The sequence below is a fragment of the Hibiscus syriacus genome, unplaced genomic scaffold (assembly GCF_006381635.1).
Source record: "Hibiscus syriacus cultivar Baekdansim isolate YM2019G1 unplaced genomic scaffold, ASM638163v2 tig00112609_pilon, whole genome shotgun sequence".
NCBI classification, from domain to species: domain Eukaryota; kingdom Viridiplantae; phylum Streptophyta; class Magnoliopsida; order Malvales; family Malvaceae; genus Hibiscus; species Hibiscus syriacus.
The window spans coordinates 202,882-217,316 of NW_024063367.1; the positions used below are offsets into that span (position 1 = coordinate 202,882).

Consider the following 14,435-nt stretch of genomic DNA (forward strand, 5'->3'; position numbering starts at 1 on the left):
TCGCAACGAGAGAATAAAATCGCGTTGCGATTTTGTCGTTGCGATTTTCAATTCGCGTTGCGATTCTCGGTTGATTTAATAAGCAATCTAAGTGAAATGGTTAATCTATTATTGAAATTACCAGTAAACTTATCATCAATTTCAATATGAAAAACCTAATAATAATACAAAAATTTCAAAAAGAAAATAATTAAATAAACTAACCCTCGGTGGTTGATTTGGTTGATTTTCCATTTCTGATTGTGAGGGTGGCTCTGAGAGATGGAGATAGACGAATTTCGTCGGAGATGGGGACGGATTTCGTCGGAGATGGGTGAAAGAGTGAGAGATGGAGATGGGACTGAGTTGTGATTTTAGGTTTTAGGTTATGAGTTGCGATTACGGGATATACTGTGGACGGTTCAGTGTTCCAATATATTAATATTCGTGTTTGGAATTTAAAAATAAAATACGCTTTGCGATACTAATGGCGCTTTGAAAATCGCATTGCGATTATGTATTATCTCGTTGCGAAAGTCAGTATTGCGTTGCAAAATTAAGTATCGAGTTACGAAAGTCAGTATCGTGTTGCGATTTTGTATTATCGCGTTGCGATAGTCAGTATCGCGTTGCGATTTTCCAAATTCGCATTGCGATTTTCCAAATTCGCATTGCGATTTACTTATTCGCATTGCGAATTGGGAAAATCGCAACGCGAAATTGGAAAATCGCATTGCGATAGTCATAATCGCGTTGCGAATCTGGAAACTGATTTGCGATAATGGAGATCGCGTTGCGAATTAGCGATCGCATTACGATTTTGTTGGTCATTTTGGCAAATCCGGAAAAAATTGGTTAAAATCGTATATTATATGGGATTTTTTTTCACTGAAATTATTTTCTCAATTAATAATGTACGTGAAGGTCTTGTGGTCCCAACTCCCAAACCTCATTGGGACCAGTTCCGTCAATGTCGGCAGGCGTTTGATTCATCCCCGTTGGATGAAATTGTACTGTGGGTTGTGGCGGTTGCTTTCTTTTCTTTAATTTTCTCCCACAACCAATGTATGTCTTTTCTCCTTTAGCAAGTATCTTGCTATGAGTGGTGTGGACGCAACATGGTTTTCAGAACCGGATTGGTTAGCGAATCGGTCATATTATTGATTCATTGGTTTAATCGATCGAATCGGTTTGATTGATCGAAAGAATCGGACGACGTCATAATTATTTAAAAAATTAAATAAAAATATCAAAAATATTTAATAAAAAATAATTTTTTATATCACATGTCATATTCAAAGCAAGTCATAACATATATAAGTTAAAAACCATAAAATCAAGTGAAACAAAATGATTCAAATTAACTACAACATAATAATTAAGGTAAAACATATTAAATAATAAATATAATTATACAACTATAATTAAAAAATAAATTTGGGGCTAAAAAAATCATAACAAAATAATATTTTTTGTTTAATTTTTTTTAAAAACAATCCTACATGGTTAAGAAACATAGAAGAGCATCCCAAAAGTCTAAAGAGTAAAAATATGAGAACAAAACAATCTCACATGGCTAAGACACATAGAAGAACATCCCAACTAACTTCTATAAATAATAGAGGTAATTTGGCATTCAAAATCATTGAGCCTTTTGGTGAGCATTGAGTGAACTATTCTTTCACTTCAATCAAGCTCGAATTTTAGGCTTCAATCGAGCTTCTAAATTTTTTTTGAGTTCAAGCTTTTTCGAGTTCAAGTTTTAATATTATATTTCGAGTTCGAGTTGAACTTGATAATTTTTAGCTCGTGAGTTTGAGTCGAGTTGAGCTTACTTTTAAAGTTTTCAAGTTCGAGTCGAGCTCAGCAATACTCGGGTTTTTCCCGGTTTTCAGCGGTCCGATTTAAATGGTTCAGTAGTTCCGATCGGTTCACTAATAGCGGTTTAACCGGTATAGATTGAACTGAACTAAATAGTGATTCTCGATTGAACCGACCGATCCGATCCGGTTTTCAAAACAATAAGACACAGCTCTCCATATTCCATAAGATGTTTTACCCTTCCCTATATGATTTAATCACCAAATGTATTTGTCATTTCATTGGGTAATTTAGTTTCATGGTTTTGTTGACGGAGACCCACCTTCCCACTCGTTTAATCTCCAAGTTTTAGTGTAAAGGGAGCGCCACAAGAAAGAGAACTTCGGTTGTGCGGTGCCTAAAAATCGACTAAAAAATGGTGTGACCTGTTAAATAAGTAATCGGTTAAAATTTAGATCGGTTATGTTATATCATTTAACCAGAAATATTATCAAGTACAATAATATATTAGGTAGCGCTTATATAATATAATAGGTAGCGTTTATATTGACATATTTTCTAACTAAACAGGTATATTTAAACCGGTAATATTATAAATTTACCTATTACATTATAATTATCGGTTTTGATGTTTTTGGGATTGATACAATTTTAATATATCGACACTTTATGCGTGCACTTCGTTGTGCTTTCATTTTGGGAAAAAAGTATCGACACATATTTAAAGAGTGTTGATACATAATGTAAACCTATTTGCTAATTAATCAGTATATTTTTGCCGGTTACATTGTAAATTTACCTATTACATAATAATTATCGATTTCGATGTTTTTTGGATCGACACTTATGCGTGCACCAGTTTGAGTTCTTCAATCAACAGTTTCAATGGCACAAAATCCTAACCAAAAAAATAAAACTAAAATTGGCCTAACTTTATCCTATAGAGATAATAAGAGTATATCATAAATTTGCGTTGAGAGATGTCTGTTTCTGGGTTTTTGTTCTTTGAGAAACTGATAACATGGTGAGTTTCCCAATGTTACTCTTTTGTTACTGCAAAGTTTTTGCTCTTTTCTTACTGAGTTTTGCTTAAAATATCAAATTTTTTGTAAAAATGAAAATTCTGAAATAAAAATGACCACACAAACACACTTTTTTACTATCGGTTTTGCCATTTCGAGATCGATTTTGTCATATTTTTACATGTTATATTATCATGGATCGATACATTTTTATAAAGTATCGATATTTTATTGGCGCTATAACTTCTTTTCTTTTAAATTCCAAAAGTGTCGATACTTATAATAAAGTATCGACACTTTCAACATATCTGGTAGCTCTTTACTGGTTTTGTCATTTTGAGACCGGTTTTGTCATATATTTACCTGTTATATTGTTATGGATCGATACATTTTTATAAAGTATCGACACTTTATTAGCGCTATAACTTCTTCTCTTTTAAATTCCAAAAGTGTCGATACTTATAATAAAGTATCGACACTATCAACATATCTGGTAGCGCTTTACCTGTTTTATCATTTATAAACCGATTGTGTCATTTTTTTACCTGTTATATTGTTATGAATCGATACATTTTTATAAAGTATCAACACTTTCAATATATCCGGTAGTGCTTTACCTGTTTTGTCATTTATAGACCGGTTTTGTCATTTTTTTACATGTTATATTGTTATGGATCAATACATTTTTATAAAGTATCGACACTTTCAATATATCTGGTAGCGCTTTACCTGTTTTGTCATTTATAGACCGGTTTTGTCATTTTTTTACATGTTATATTGTTATGGATCGATACATTTTTATAAAGTATCGACACTTTCAATATATCCGGCAGCGGTTTACCTGTTTTGTCATTTATAGATCGGTTTTGTCATTTTTTATCTGTTATATTGTTATGGATCAATATATTTTTATAAAGTATCGACACAAACCGACAAGCTAAGTCTGCCGGTTGCCAAATTTTTTAATATTTCTTCATGATTTTCACCTATTACATTATCATTACTCGATATTTCCGACCGAATTTATCAAATATTTTTTAATATATCCGATAATACCGTATATTAATCATATATTAGTCCGACTTTCCTAAGACAATCCCAAAAGGATGCTAACTATATTTGCTTTACTTTTCAGCGTATCATCTCTTCTTCTCATGTAATAATGAATATCAATAATGAGTAGATGGGGTCTGTTTGGTGTTAGGTGACACAGTCCTTGCTCATTAATAATGCGGGTTATCTAGGCAACTAAAAAAATGGGATTAGAAATAAAAGATAATTATTCAAATAATTACGACATTTTGAATCGTAACAGTTATATACGTTTTAAGATATTGACTTTTTTAAATATAAGTACTAAAAGTTAAGAGTTAATTACATTATATGTCCCCAAACTATGACCCTCATTTTAAATTGGTCCCTAAACTTTTAAATATTATAATTTCATCCTCAAACTACAAATCCCATTCTAAATTAGTCCTTAAACTTTTGAACATTATAATTTCATCCCTAAACTATGACTATTTCTAAGTTGATCCCCAAACTTTTGAATATTCTAATTTAATCCCCAAATTCATCCAAATATGTAATTTGTTTCAACCATAATTGAACCCAAATTTTATTTTCCCCCAAACATATAATAATATAACTTGACCTAACGGTTTTATTAACAAGGAATGTGATTGGTGTATACATATAGTTTGGGATAAAATTGGAATGTTGAATAAGTTTGGGGACCAATTTAGAATGAAAGTTGTAGTTTGGGGATGAAATTGAAATGTCCAAAAGTTTGAGGACTAATTTAGAATGATAGTCATAGTTTGGGAATGAAATTGGAATATTTAAAAGTTCAGGGATCAATTTAAAATGAGGATCATACTTTGAGGACATATGATGCAATTAAATCAAGTTAAAATCAAACCAATTTTCCTTTTACTATGAATAAGATATAAAATAATACAAGAGTCTAATTTCATAAATGAGCTTATATACATACATTCAAGTATATGTCCTATATGAAAATTTATATACATGAACTTCATTTGTGTGTATATATATATATACATATAATCACAATATTATAATCATGTTTGAATGTGCATGAAGAAAAATAAAACAAAAGAGTAAATATTTTTAATGGTTCATATACCACTTGTGCCATTAACAAGTTCATCACTCATAAAATTTCAGATTAATAATGCGGTATATTTAGTGCAAATAAAAGAAACGTTTTAAGGGTTAATATACCACTTGCATCATCAACACATTCAGCACTCGTAGAATCTCATATTAATGTCTATTTTCCCTCGTTGAGTGATTGAGGTGAAGACCACACTGAATTTAGCTAATTTCCTAAATAATTCTCAGATCCCTATTTGCCAAAATAAGCCTAATAATGTTGGATACATCTCATTATCATCTTCCATAAATCCTGCATAATAGTTGCTTACATCTGTAATTTTTACGCTTTCATATTCGTAACTAATTCAACCGTATTCATCAATGCACATACTTTACCAACAAAGTTCAGAGCTCCAGCATATCCATTCAAGTAATGAATACAACAAAACCACAGATAAGATCTTTCCATAAAAGAATTCTTCTAATTTCCGAATGCATTGAAACAATTACATATGTGAAATAAGCATATATAAGATCAATAATGAGTGAGACCGCAATATCCAATCGAGTTCCCGATCAATAAATTCAATGAAGTCATATCCTCATCCTGCAACTTACCTCACTTAGCTGCCTGCCCGGAGCAATAGTTTACCTGAGTTGTTCGATTGCTTTGATGCTGTTCACAAATGTTGCACTTTTATCAAAACCCTCGAGTAAGAGGATCCTGACTGCCTCTATTCCCTGTTGAAATGTAAACTCCAACTGAAAGACAATAGGATGTAAACACAACAGTCAATATTTATTTACTTTTTCTTCTCTGTGGTTGTGCTTTTTTTTAATAAACTTTTACATACCTCCTCACGTTCTTGCTTATCAAAAGGACGAAGAACGTAATTAATAGTATCCATCCTCCCCTGAGGCCGTCCGATGCCTAGAAAAGTTATTGAACTTTTTATAACCAGGAAATAAGTAAATTAGCAGGCATTAAGGTATCGTTTTAGTGTTCTTAGCAACCTACCGATTCTTAAACGAGGAAAATCGCGGCTGCCTTTTAAACTATCTATGATGCTTCTCATCCTGGATGAATAGGTGAAAAAAGAAGTTAAAATCTTGCATATGCATCTTTGGTTATAGACATGGCATAACAAATGCCGATAAGAACATACCCATTATGTCCTCCATGTCCGCCTTTTGGAAGTAGTCTCAGTTTGGCAAAAGGCAAATCTAAGTCATCAAAAATCTGTCAAAGGGAACTGTAAGTGTGAAGGAGGGAAAGATTAGCATAGAGTCATACCAGAGAAAGAAAATTACCACAAGTACTTGCTTCAATGGAATCTTGTAATATGAGATGAGGGCCCCGACCTTCACAATGTATTTGCAAAACCATGAAAATGGCTATCAGAACTATAATAATTTCAGTCAGGTGAGAATTTGTCTCTTGAAAACGATATATAGATCCTTTTAGATAGCTCACTTACAGACTCACCACTTGCATTCATGAAAGTTTGTGGTTCGGCAAGCATGACTGGAACATTTCCTATAAATCCTGGAAAAACGAGCAACCATCTCCAATTAAGTATTGCATGATAGGATATTTTGAGTTACCTAACACATTTAGAAAAATCAGAACATGAATTTATTTGTAATTTACCTACTCAATTTTCCATCTATCAAGCATGAAATTATTAACTTTATTCACGTATTGATATATATATATATTAGCCCTTCTAGTGAGTACCCTAAATGCACTCTTTGAGGTCACTGTAAAATAATATCTTCATCCAAAGCATTTAAAAACAAGAACAAAGTTGTAAAACTATTGCAGTTAATATATTATATATATATATATTAATTATGAATACTAGCTCAAATCACATACATCCTGCAAACAGACTCCAATATATTGCAGGTTCGAAAGGATCTTTGGGGCGTAATAGCCACCTTAGGTTATAATTAGACAGGGAGGCTATGGGTAGATTAAGAAATTCAAAGTATATAAAATTAGTTTAATTAATATATTAACCAACTTAAAAAAGTATCTTAGAGCAATCTTCACCAAAACCATAAAACAATCAGTCAAAAGTTTCAGTTACAAAACAGCAGACAACTATAGATTAGTCAAAATGAAGAAAACTAATTAGCAAGTGAACGGCCGTACTAAACCAGTGCATTAAGCGATTTAAGATTATATTTAAGTATCCATTACGAAATATACCCTTCAGAGACCTACTACATACTTGTCTTCAGAATTAGAAGCACAATGTTATGATCAAATAGGATCAACTCAACCTTAAAGCAAAATATTAGCCCAAAATTAGAACTTGGAATCCTATAATGTCTAAAAGTAATCTCTTTTCTAATGAATAAACAATGAATCTGTTCCAGCAGACTTCATGCAAGACTTCAATGCATATTAAAGTTCATGAATTTAACATTGGTGAAAGTAATTCAAAGATTGAACAAAGCTAAATTCAATGTTGAAATAAAAAGAATACCTTCTCCAATCAGGGCTTTAAAGTTAGCTGTGTTAACAGAAATCCCTTCAGCCTCGGCTATAGCGTCTACCATCATAAAACCCACCTGTTATGAGAAATAAAAAATAAACAGTGAACAAAAATCGTTAGAAAAATTAAATTCGAAATAACAGAAAATCAAAATGAGGACGAATCGATACATTGTGGCGAGTGCCATTGAATTTCTTGCCACGGTTACCGAGGCCGACGATGAGCCAAGGCTTGTGAGGCGGAGACTGCGACTTGTTCTCCGGCTCCGACAACGGGGAATCCTCCGCCGTATGGGTAGGAGAAATTTTTGAATTTTTTATAGAAAAATTAGGGAATTGAGTCATTGTTCTTCTGGTTGCGGCAGAAAATTTGAAAGGACAATAAGATTTAATGAATGGGGAATTGAAATTTAGGAATCGAAAGATGGGTATTGATGAGTTTAATTTCATCATCATCATCATTATAATATATATATGTGTGTGTGATTAATAATAATATTCAAGGTTTGAACGTTTGAAAGAAGGAAGGGGGAAGCAGAAAAGGAAGCTAGGAAGAACTCTTCCAAGTCACCCCTTTGCCTTGCGGCTCAAGAGTCAAGATATTCAAAGGTTATCCTTTTTCCTTTAATTTAACCTTGTGAATATGTTTGCAAAACATTAACGGATAATGAAAAAAAGGGTCAAATTCTATCGGAAGTAGCTATCACTGTGTGGTTGATTCTAGGAGAAGAGGGAGTTAAGTGGTTGACCAATATATTTAATATTATTTTAGAGACTGCTAAGATGTCAGAGGAGTGGAGAGAGTCTACGGTGATACCAATCTATAAGAATAAAGGAGATCCCCAATGTTGTGGCAACTACAGAGGTACTCAGCCATACCATGAAGCTATGAGAAAGGGTAATAGAGGCTAGGTTGAGACAGGTTACTAGGGTTTCAGAAAACCAATTTGGCTTTATGCCAGGCAGGTATACTACGGAGGCGATTCATCTACTTCGACGACTTATGGAGAAATATAGGGAAAAAATAGTGATCTTCACATGGCGTTCATTGACCTTGAGAAGGCGTATGATAGCGTTCCCCGCGATACGATCTGGAAGACCTTGGAAACGAGACGGATCCCAACTGCTTATATCCGGGCGATTCGTGATATGTACTGTAGATCTACTACTACCGTCAGGACTACATTTGGCGACACCAAGGCATTCCCGGTGGAAATCGGACTCCACCAGGGGTCGGCTCTTAGCCCTTACATCTTTGCCTTGATTATGGACGACATCTATTGTGCGACACCAGACGGTGTTCCATGGTGTATGCTTTTCGCTGATGACATTGTCCTAATTGCTGAAACAAAAACTGAGCTGAATAGTAGACTTGCTACCTGGAAGACTGCTTTGGAAGAAAAAGGTCTAAGGATCAATATTGAAAAGACAAAATTATGTATGTTCAAACTTCAATGGAAACCAAAACGATGAAGATATAGAAGTATGCATAGAAGGACACATTATCCCCTCAAATGATTGTTTCAAGTACCTAGGGTCTATGATACATAAAGATGGGGGTGTAGATGAAGACGTTACACACCGTATAAAGGCGGGATGGCTAAAGTGGAGGGCTGCTACTGGAGTTTTGTGTGACAAGAAGGTGCCTCTAAAACTAAAGGGAAAATTTTATAGAATGACAATAAGACCAGCGCTGTTGTATGGATCAGAATGTTGGGCAATCAAGAAGGATCACGTAAGGAGGATGGAGACCGTAGAAATGAGAATGCTTCGATGGACATGTGGTAGGACTCTGTGGGACATGACACCTAACTCTACTATTAGGATGTACTTGGGGGTGGTGCCTGTATCCGAAAAATTGAGGGAGGGAAGACTACGGTGGTTTGGGCATGTCCTTAGATGACAACCGTCGGATGCGGTCAGGAGGGTAGAGTCGATTACAGTCGACGGTGTCAGAAGGAGATGACGACCAAGGCGGAAGTGGGAAGACTGCTTGAGATCTGATTTGAAGGAATTAGCCCTTACCGAGGACATGACCTCTGATAGGAAAGTATGGAGACTTAAGACCAGGGTAGTTGAGTAGTGCGGTTCACAACCATAGGGTGTAACATCTCTGTCTTCTTTTTAATGTCTTTGTAGTACTTTCCATGACTTCTACTTTATACATGTTTCTGTCATTGAAATGTATGAAGGCTTAGAACTAGGGTATCGGAATAGTGTTGCCTTAGTTTAAGAATTAACTCATTTGAATTTATTCCTTCTCGTAGCTTGCTATTATTGACTTTTGTGTATCATTTCTATTCATGTTTCCTCTTTTTAAATTTAGCTGGGTCTTACATTTTCAGTCTATATGCAGAGATTTCTATGTAGGGAATTATTTGCAGGGAATTATTTACAGGGATTACTCCCCATTACAGACGCACATATCAAGACTGCATATGAAGACTGTTCATCTATGTATTTATTTATTTATTTATACACGCATTTGCATCTTATCTTTATTTTTAATTTTCTGACTGCCGGAGGTCTTCCACGGAAGCTGCTCTTAACCTGGTGTTAGGGTCAGCCTACTACCCTACCTCCCCCTTATCCTATTGCATATGGGAATCAGGGTTTTGTTGTTGTTGTAAATATTGCATAGTCCATTATAAGAACGACTCTCTTAATCTAATTTACTCTATTCATGAAGTTAATATTTAAATTTATGACCTTACTTAAAAGGTCTAACCATAACTATCTCGGATATTTTTGAGGCCCTATGCAAAAATTTAAAAAATAAATTCATACAGAACGAAAGCATATTTCATTAATTTGAACAATTAATTTAATATTTTTATTAATAAACTATAAAAAATTAAAATTTGTAAAACACATTATTAATGACTAAATAATGAGACCATAGCTTTAAATATTAAAAGAGCAGAGCTCAAATTATAAGGATTAAAAGAACGAGCCCTAAGTGTAAATATTAAAGGAGCGGGAACAATTGCTCAGGATGTTCCTGTCAAGAGCCATGGGCGGAGCCAATGCCTATTGAGGGGGTGTCAATTGACACCTCAAAAAAAATTTCCAATATATATATAATATAATATAAACAAAAAAGTTTTGACACCCTTTAAAATGACACCTTAAGTTAGTTTAGTTATATTTTACATTAATTTATTGAATTTAGTGTTATGCATTAATTTATATGATTTTTTTAAATATCGTAATTTAAAATTATGACCCTGTAATTTGAAATTTCTAACTCTGTTCTTATCAAGAGTCGATCTCAAAAATGAAAATATAGGTTGATAGCCCACGTTATGTGATTAGACGACATTAATACTCTCCTATTCATATTTCAAACACTTCTCCCATCTCCTATTAAAAAAAACTGAAAATATAGATTTCACAAAATTATAGTATTAAGGGTCAATCAGTGAAAAATATATAGTGTATGGACCTTTTATAAATTTAACCATAAAAGACTTATAAGAAACGGAATAATAAGAATATAAGGGCCCTATTTCAAAAAATATATATATAAGGGCCTTTTAAACAATTTAACCTTAAAAAAGGGAAAACCGCCGTGAAAAAAACCTTGAGAAAAGCGCAGCAATTGTTATTCAACTGAAAGTTAGGACCGAGGCAGATCGAGTGAAAAAAATGGGTATGAACTCAGTGAAATGGGGATACGTCCGTATCATCACCGGCACCATTTTTGGTGGTATCCTTGGCTTCTACGTTATGCACCGCGTCGAGCTCAGCTACAAGGTCCCTTTTCGTTATTTCTCTGCTTCTTAATTTGTTTTATAAAGATTGTAGACTTTTGATTTTTACTTTTTTAATTTTCTTTCAACAGGAGAAGATGAAGGAGAGATTGAGGCAATATGAACTTGAATTGAAGAACAGGGAGAAGCTAGAGGAGCTTGAAGATTCTCTCTAGCTCTTTCTTTTTACAGTTAAGCCTACGCACTGCTTCTTTCTATTTGAAATCATTATGGTTGTGGATGATTAGTGATTACGAGTGTTGAATTTTAAAGGGGAAAACACACTCAATTAGTAGAAAAAGATTGCTCTATTCCTACTTTTAAGTGGTTTCTTTTATATTTTTCAATGAATTTATCAGAAATATTTCTGAGTATCTCTTTTCGAATTTCAAGTTATCGCTATTCCTATCATGAATTTAGTATAACAATGTCCATAATGCTTGCTTCTGACTGGTTGTACCGAGCTAAATATATTAGGGGTTAAAGGTTTATACTAAAACTCTGGTACATTGAGTTTTTTTATCAGCTGCAAGATCCAAATGTAGAAATAGATTACATTCGTGGAGGAGAAATCTCTTATTCTTTGCAATAAGGTATATAGGGGTTTAAGAATAATTTTATGTAATCAACAAGATCGAATGTTGGGATGTCGTAAAGATTGGTTTGATTCCTTTTTTTTGGCCCGTCAATGGTGCGCAAAAGGCAAGTGTTAACATCATTCTGCTTGAACAAAACAGAAGAGGGTCAGAAGAAAAGGATAAACGAAAACTGCATTTATGTCTTAGGTGAGCATAGGACAATGAACGTTTTCTTTTTGATACAAGTTTGAAGTGTTTCATTTTCACGAGGCTATTAATCGAACAAAGAGCAATACATAGAATAGGGTTGATCGCTGGATATGAGCTGAAACAAACAAGATTAGACATAACCATACCGCTTGTTATGCAGCATAGATGAAGTAAATGATGCATTCTTTACTCAATAGCTTCCACATCTTCATTATATTACTTTTGTCTTTTGGAAGTATACCTTTTTCCCTCAGGCTTTGGCTCCTAGGAGGGATAGAAGGGGTAAGAATGAAAATCTTACTAATCCGGGGATGATTAAACTTCATAACCGTGTCCTTACTTCTTAGCTAAACCATTAGATTAACAAGTTTTCTATCTTTAGCCATTTCCATTGTTCCTACTAGGCAAAATCTTAAAGCTAGGACATTACTTGCTTTGGGGTTTTTTTTTGCCTCGTGTTCTAAATTGATTCTCGTGAAGTTGTTGAACAATTGATTATGTTTTAGAGCAAGTTAAGCTGGGTTGTCTTTCTTCTTGTGGTATGCAATGGGTAAGTGAAGTTGGATTAGACATAACCAAACTGCTTATCATGAAGCATAGGTGAAGTAAATGATGCATTCCTTACCCAATAACTTCAACATCTTTAGTCTTACTTTTGTCTTTTGAAAGTATACTCTTTTTCCTCAGGCTTTGGTTCGTAGGAAGGATAGAAGGGGTAAGAATGAAAATCTTACTAATCCAATGATTAAATTTCATAAATGCGTTCTTACAGTTTAGCTACAAAATTAGATTAACAAGTTTTCTATCTTTAGCCATTTTCTTTCTTCCTACAAGGCAAAATCTTAAAGCTAGGACATTACTTCCTTTTGAGTTTTCATGAAGTGGTTGAACAATTGATTATGTTGTAGAGCAAGTTGTGCTTTCTTGTGGTATTCAATGGGCAAGTGAAGTTTCATTAAATTTCTTGTCAATGCGGCTGTTGTCGTGCTCTATTGGTGATCAACCAGACAGAGATGATACAACCCGAGTAGTTAGGCCACTGATTTGTTGGAATGGATTATTGATATGCTGTTCATGTTTATAAAAACGGACATGGAAACTAGTAAACCCTAACGTTGCTGAAATGATTTTTTTTGTTGCATGAAGAATAGCTTGAGGCTTCCTTGTGATGGAAATTTACTTCTTGTTAATGGTTACTCTTTGAGTGAGTGTTATAGTTGGTGGATTTTGCACTAAGACAATGCTAATGCCGATGACAATGCCCTTGTTTTGTTTTTCCTTTTAAATGCAAAAACTTGATGTCTCTTTAAATAAGATATTAATCTTAGTTAATCTAACAGAACGAGACGTTAGACTATTAAAGAATATCTACCGTTCTAACTTTAGTGTTATGAATGAAAGAAAAGGGGTAGGAGGATTATCCTCGTAATAACTCTCTGCAATATAAAATTCGGATTAGTTGATCAATAAATTAAATATTAATGACTATAAGAAAAATAAAATTGAACCCAAATTTTGTGGGTGAAAAAACACTATTAAGAAAAATTATATTTTCTATTTAAAAGTTCAACTTTAAATATAAAATATGCTCTCGTGACTACTTGACATTGCAATATATATAATTTTATTAGGGCTGTAAAATCAGGTAATCGGACAGGTTTCAGTCGGATCTTGGCAGGTCGGGTAAAATCGGGTACAGGTAAACTTAGGTTGATTTAACATCAGATCCAAATCGGGTTCAGGTCAGGTCAAATCAGTTCGGGTTATTTTCAGGTTGATTTGACTCCAGATCCATATCGGGTTCAGGTCGGGTCATTTTCAGTTCGGATCGATGTCAGTTCAGTTAAAAACAGTTCAGGTCCGAAGCAGATAAAGACCAGGTTAATTCAGGTTCGGGTGGACTTCAGTCGGATCTCGTTCAGATCGTGTCACATCATTGACATATAAAATTCAGGTCGGATATTTATCGGATGCGGATTGAGTTCAGGTCGGGTCGTTTTTATTTTTTAGATTAATTATTTTGTCATCTTTCGTGATTGTTGAATTGCAAGTTGTAATTGTATAAAATTTCGAGTAAATTAAGAGAAAAATAAATATTCATTGATCAATTTTGTAAAAAAATATAAATTTAATGACAAAATTGAAGAAATGTAAAATTACAAATAAAATCTTAAAATATAAATTAAATAACACACATAGGTAAGGGATTAAATTGAAATAAATTTAAAATATGAGGTTTAAATTAATATAAAAAAGGACTAAATTAAACACATTTAAAAAATTATGGGCCAATTACAAAAATATAAATAAATAACAACTAACAATGGAATATGTAAATATAAATTTAAGGATTAAATTGAATACATAGAAAAGTGAAAGACTTAAAATTGAAATAAATTAAAAAAAAATGATTAAATTGAAATAAATGCAAAATGTGAAGAAATAATGA

At 33.4% G+C, this 14,435-nt stretch overlaps 1 protein-coding gene across 3 annotated transcripts; it reads right to left on the minus strand.

The window, feature by feature from the left end:
- Nucleotides 1-5,493: 5,493 nt before the first annotated feature.
- On the minus strand, nt 5,494-7,946 carry LOC120181935 (peptidyl-tRNA hydrolase, chloroplastic-like). Of its 3 annotated transcripts, none has more exons than XM_039186959.1 (8): nt 7,618-7,946; nt 7,439-7,523; nt 6,430-6,489; nt 6,255-6,347; nt 6,110-6,167; nt 5,962-6,020; nt 5,798-5,874; nt 5,494-5,705 (listed from the first exon to the last, which is right to left on the minus strand). In XM_039186959.1, the coding sequence occupies exons 1-8, from the start codon at nt 7,906-7,908 to the stop codon at nt 5,592-5,594; spliced, it is 837 nt and encodes a 278-aa protein (XP_039042890.1). In that variant the 5' UTR covers nt 7,909-7,946; the 3' UTR covers nt 5,494-5,591. The 3 variants fall into 3 exon arrangements, with proteins under 3 accessions (XP_039042890.1, XP_039042892.1, XP_039042891.1); XM_039186961.1 differs by having other exon boundaries at nt 5,496-5,705; nt 6,255-6,305; XM_039186960.1 differs by having other exon boundaries at nt 5,502-5,705; nt 6,110-6,183; nt 6,255-6,305; nt 6,422-6,489.
- Between the last annotated feature and the right edge of the window lie 6,489 nt (nt 7,947-14,435).

What these genes read in the sequence shown, in the direction of transcription:
- LOC120181935 (XM_039186959.1), bottom strand. Translation starts at nt 7,908, where the DNA reads ATGATGATGATGATGAAATTAAACTCATCAATACCCATCTTTCGATTC. An exon ending in TCAATGGCACTCGCCACAAT is followed by an intron (nt 7,524 to 7,617) that starts GTATCGATTCGT and finishes TTCTCATAACAG; the next exon opens with GTGGGTTTTATGATGGTAGA. An exon ending in ATAAGCAAGAACGTGAGGAG is followed by an intron (nt 5,706 to 5,797) that starts GTATGTAAAAGT and finishes ATTGTCTTTCAG; the next exon opens with TTGGAGTTTACATTTCAACA.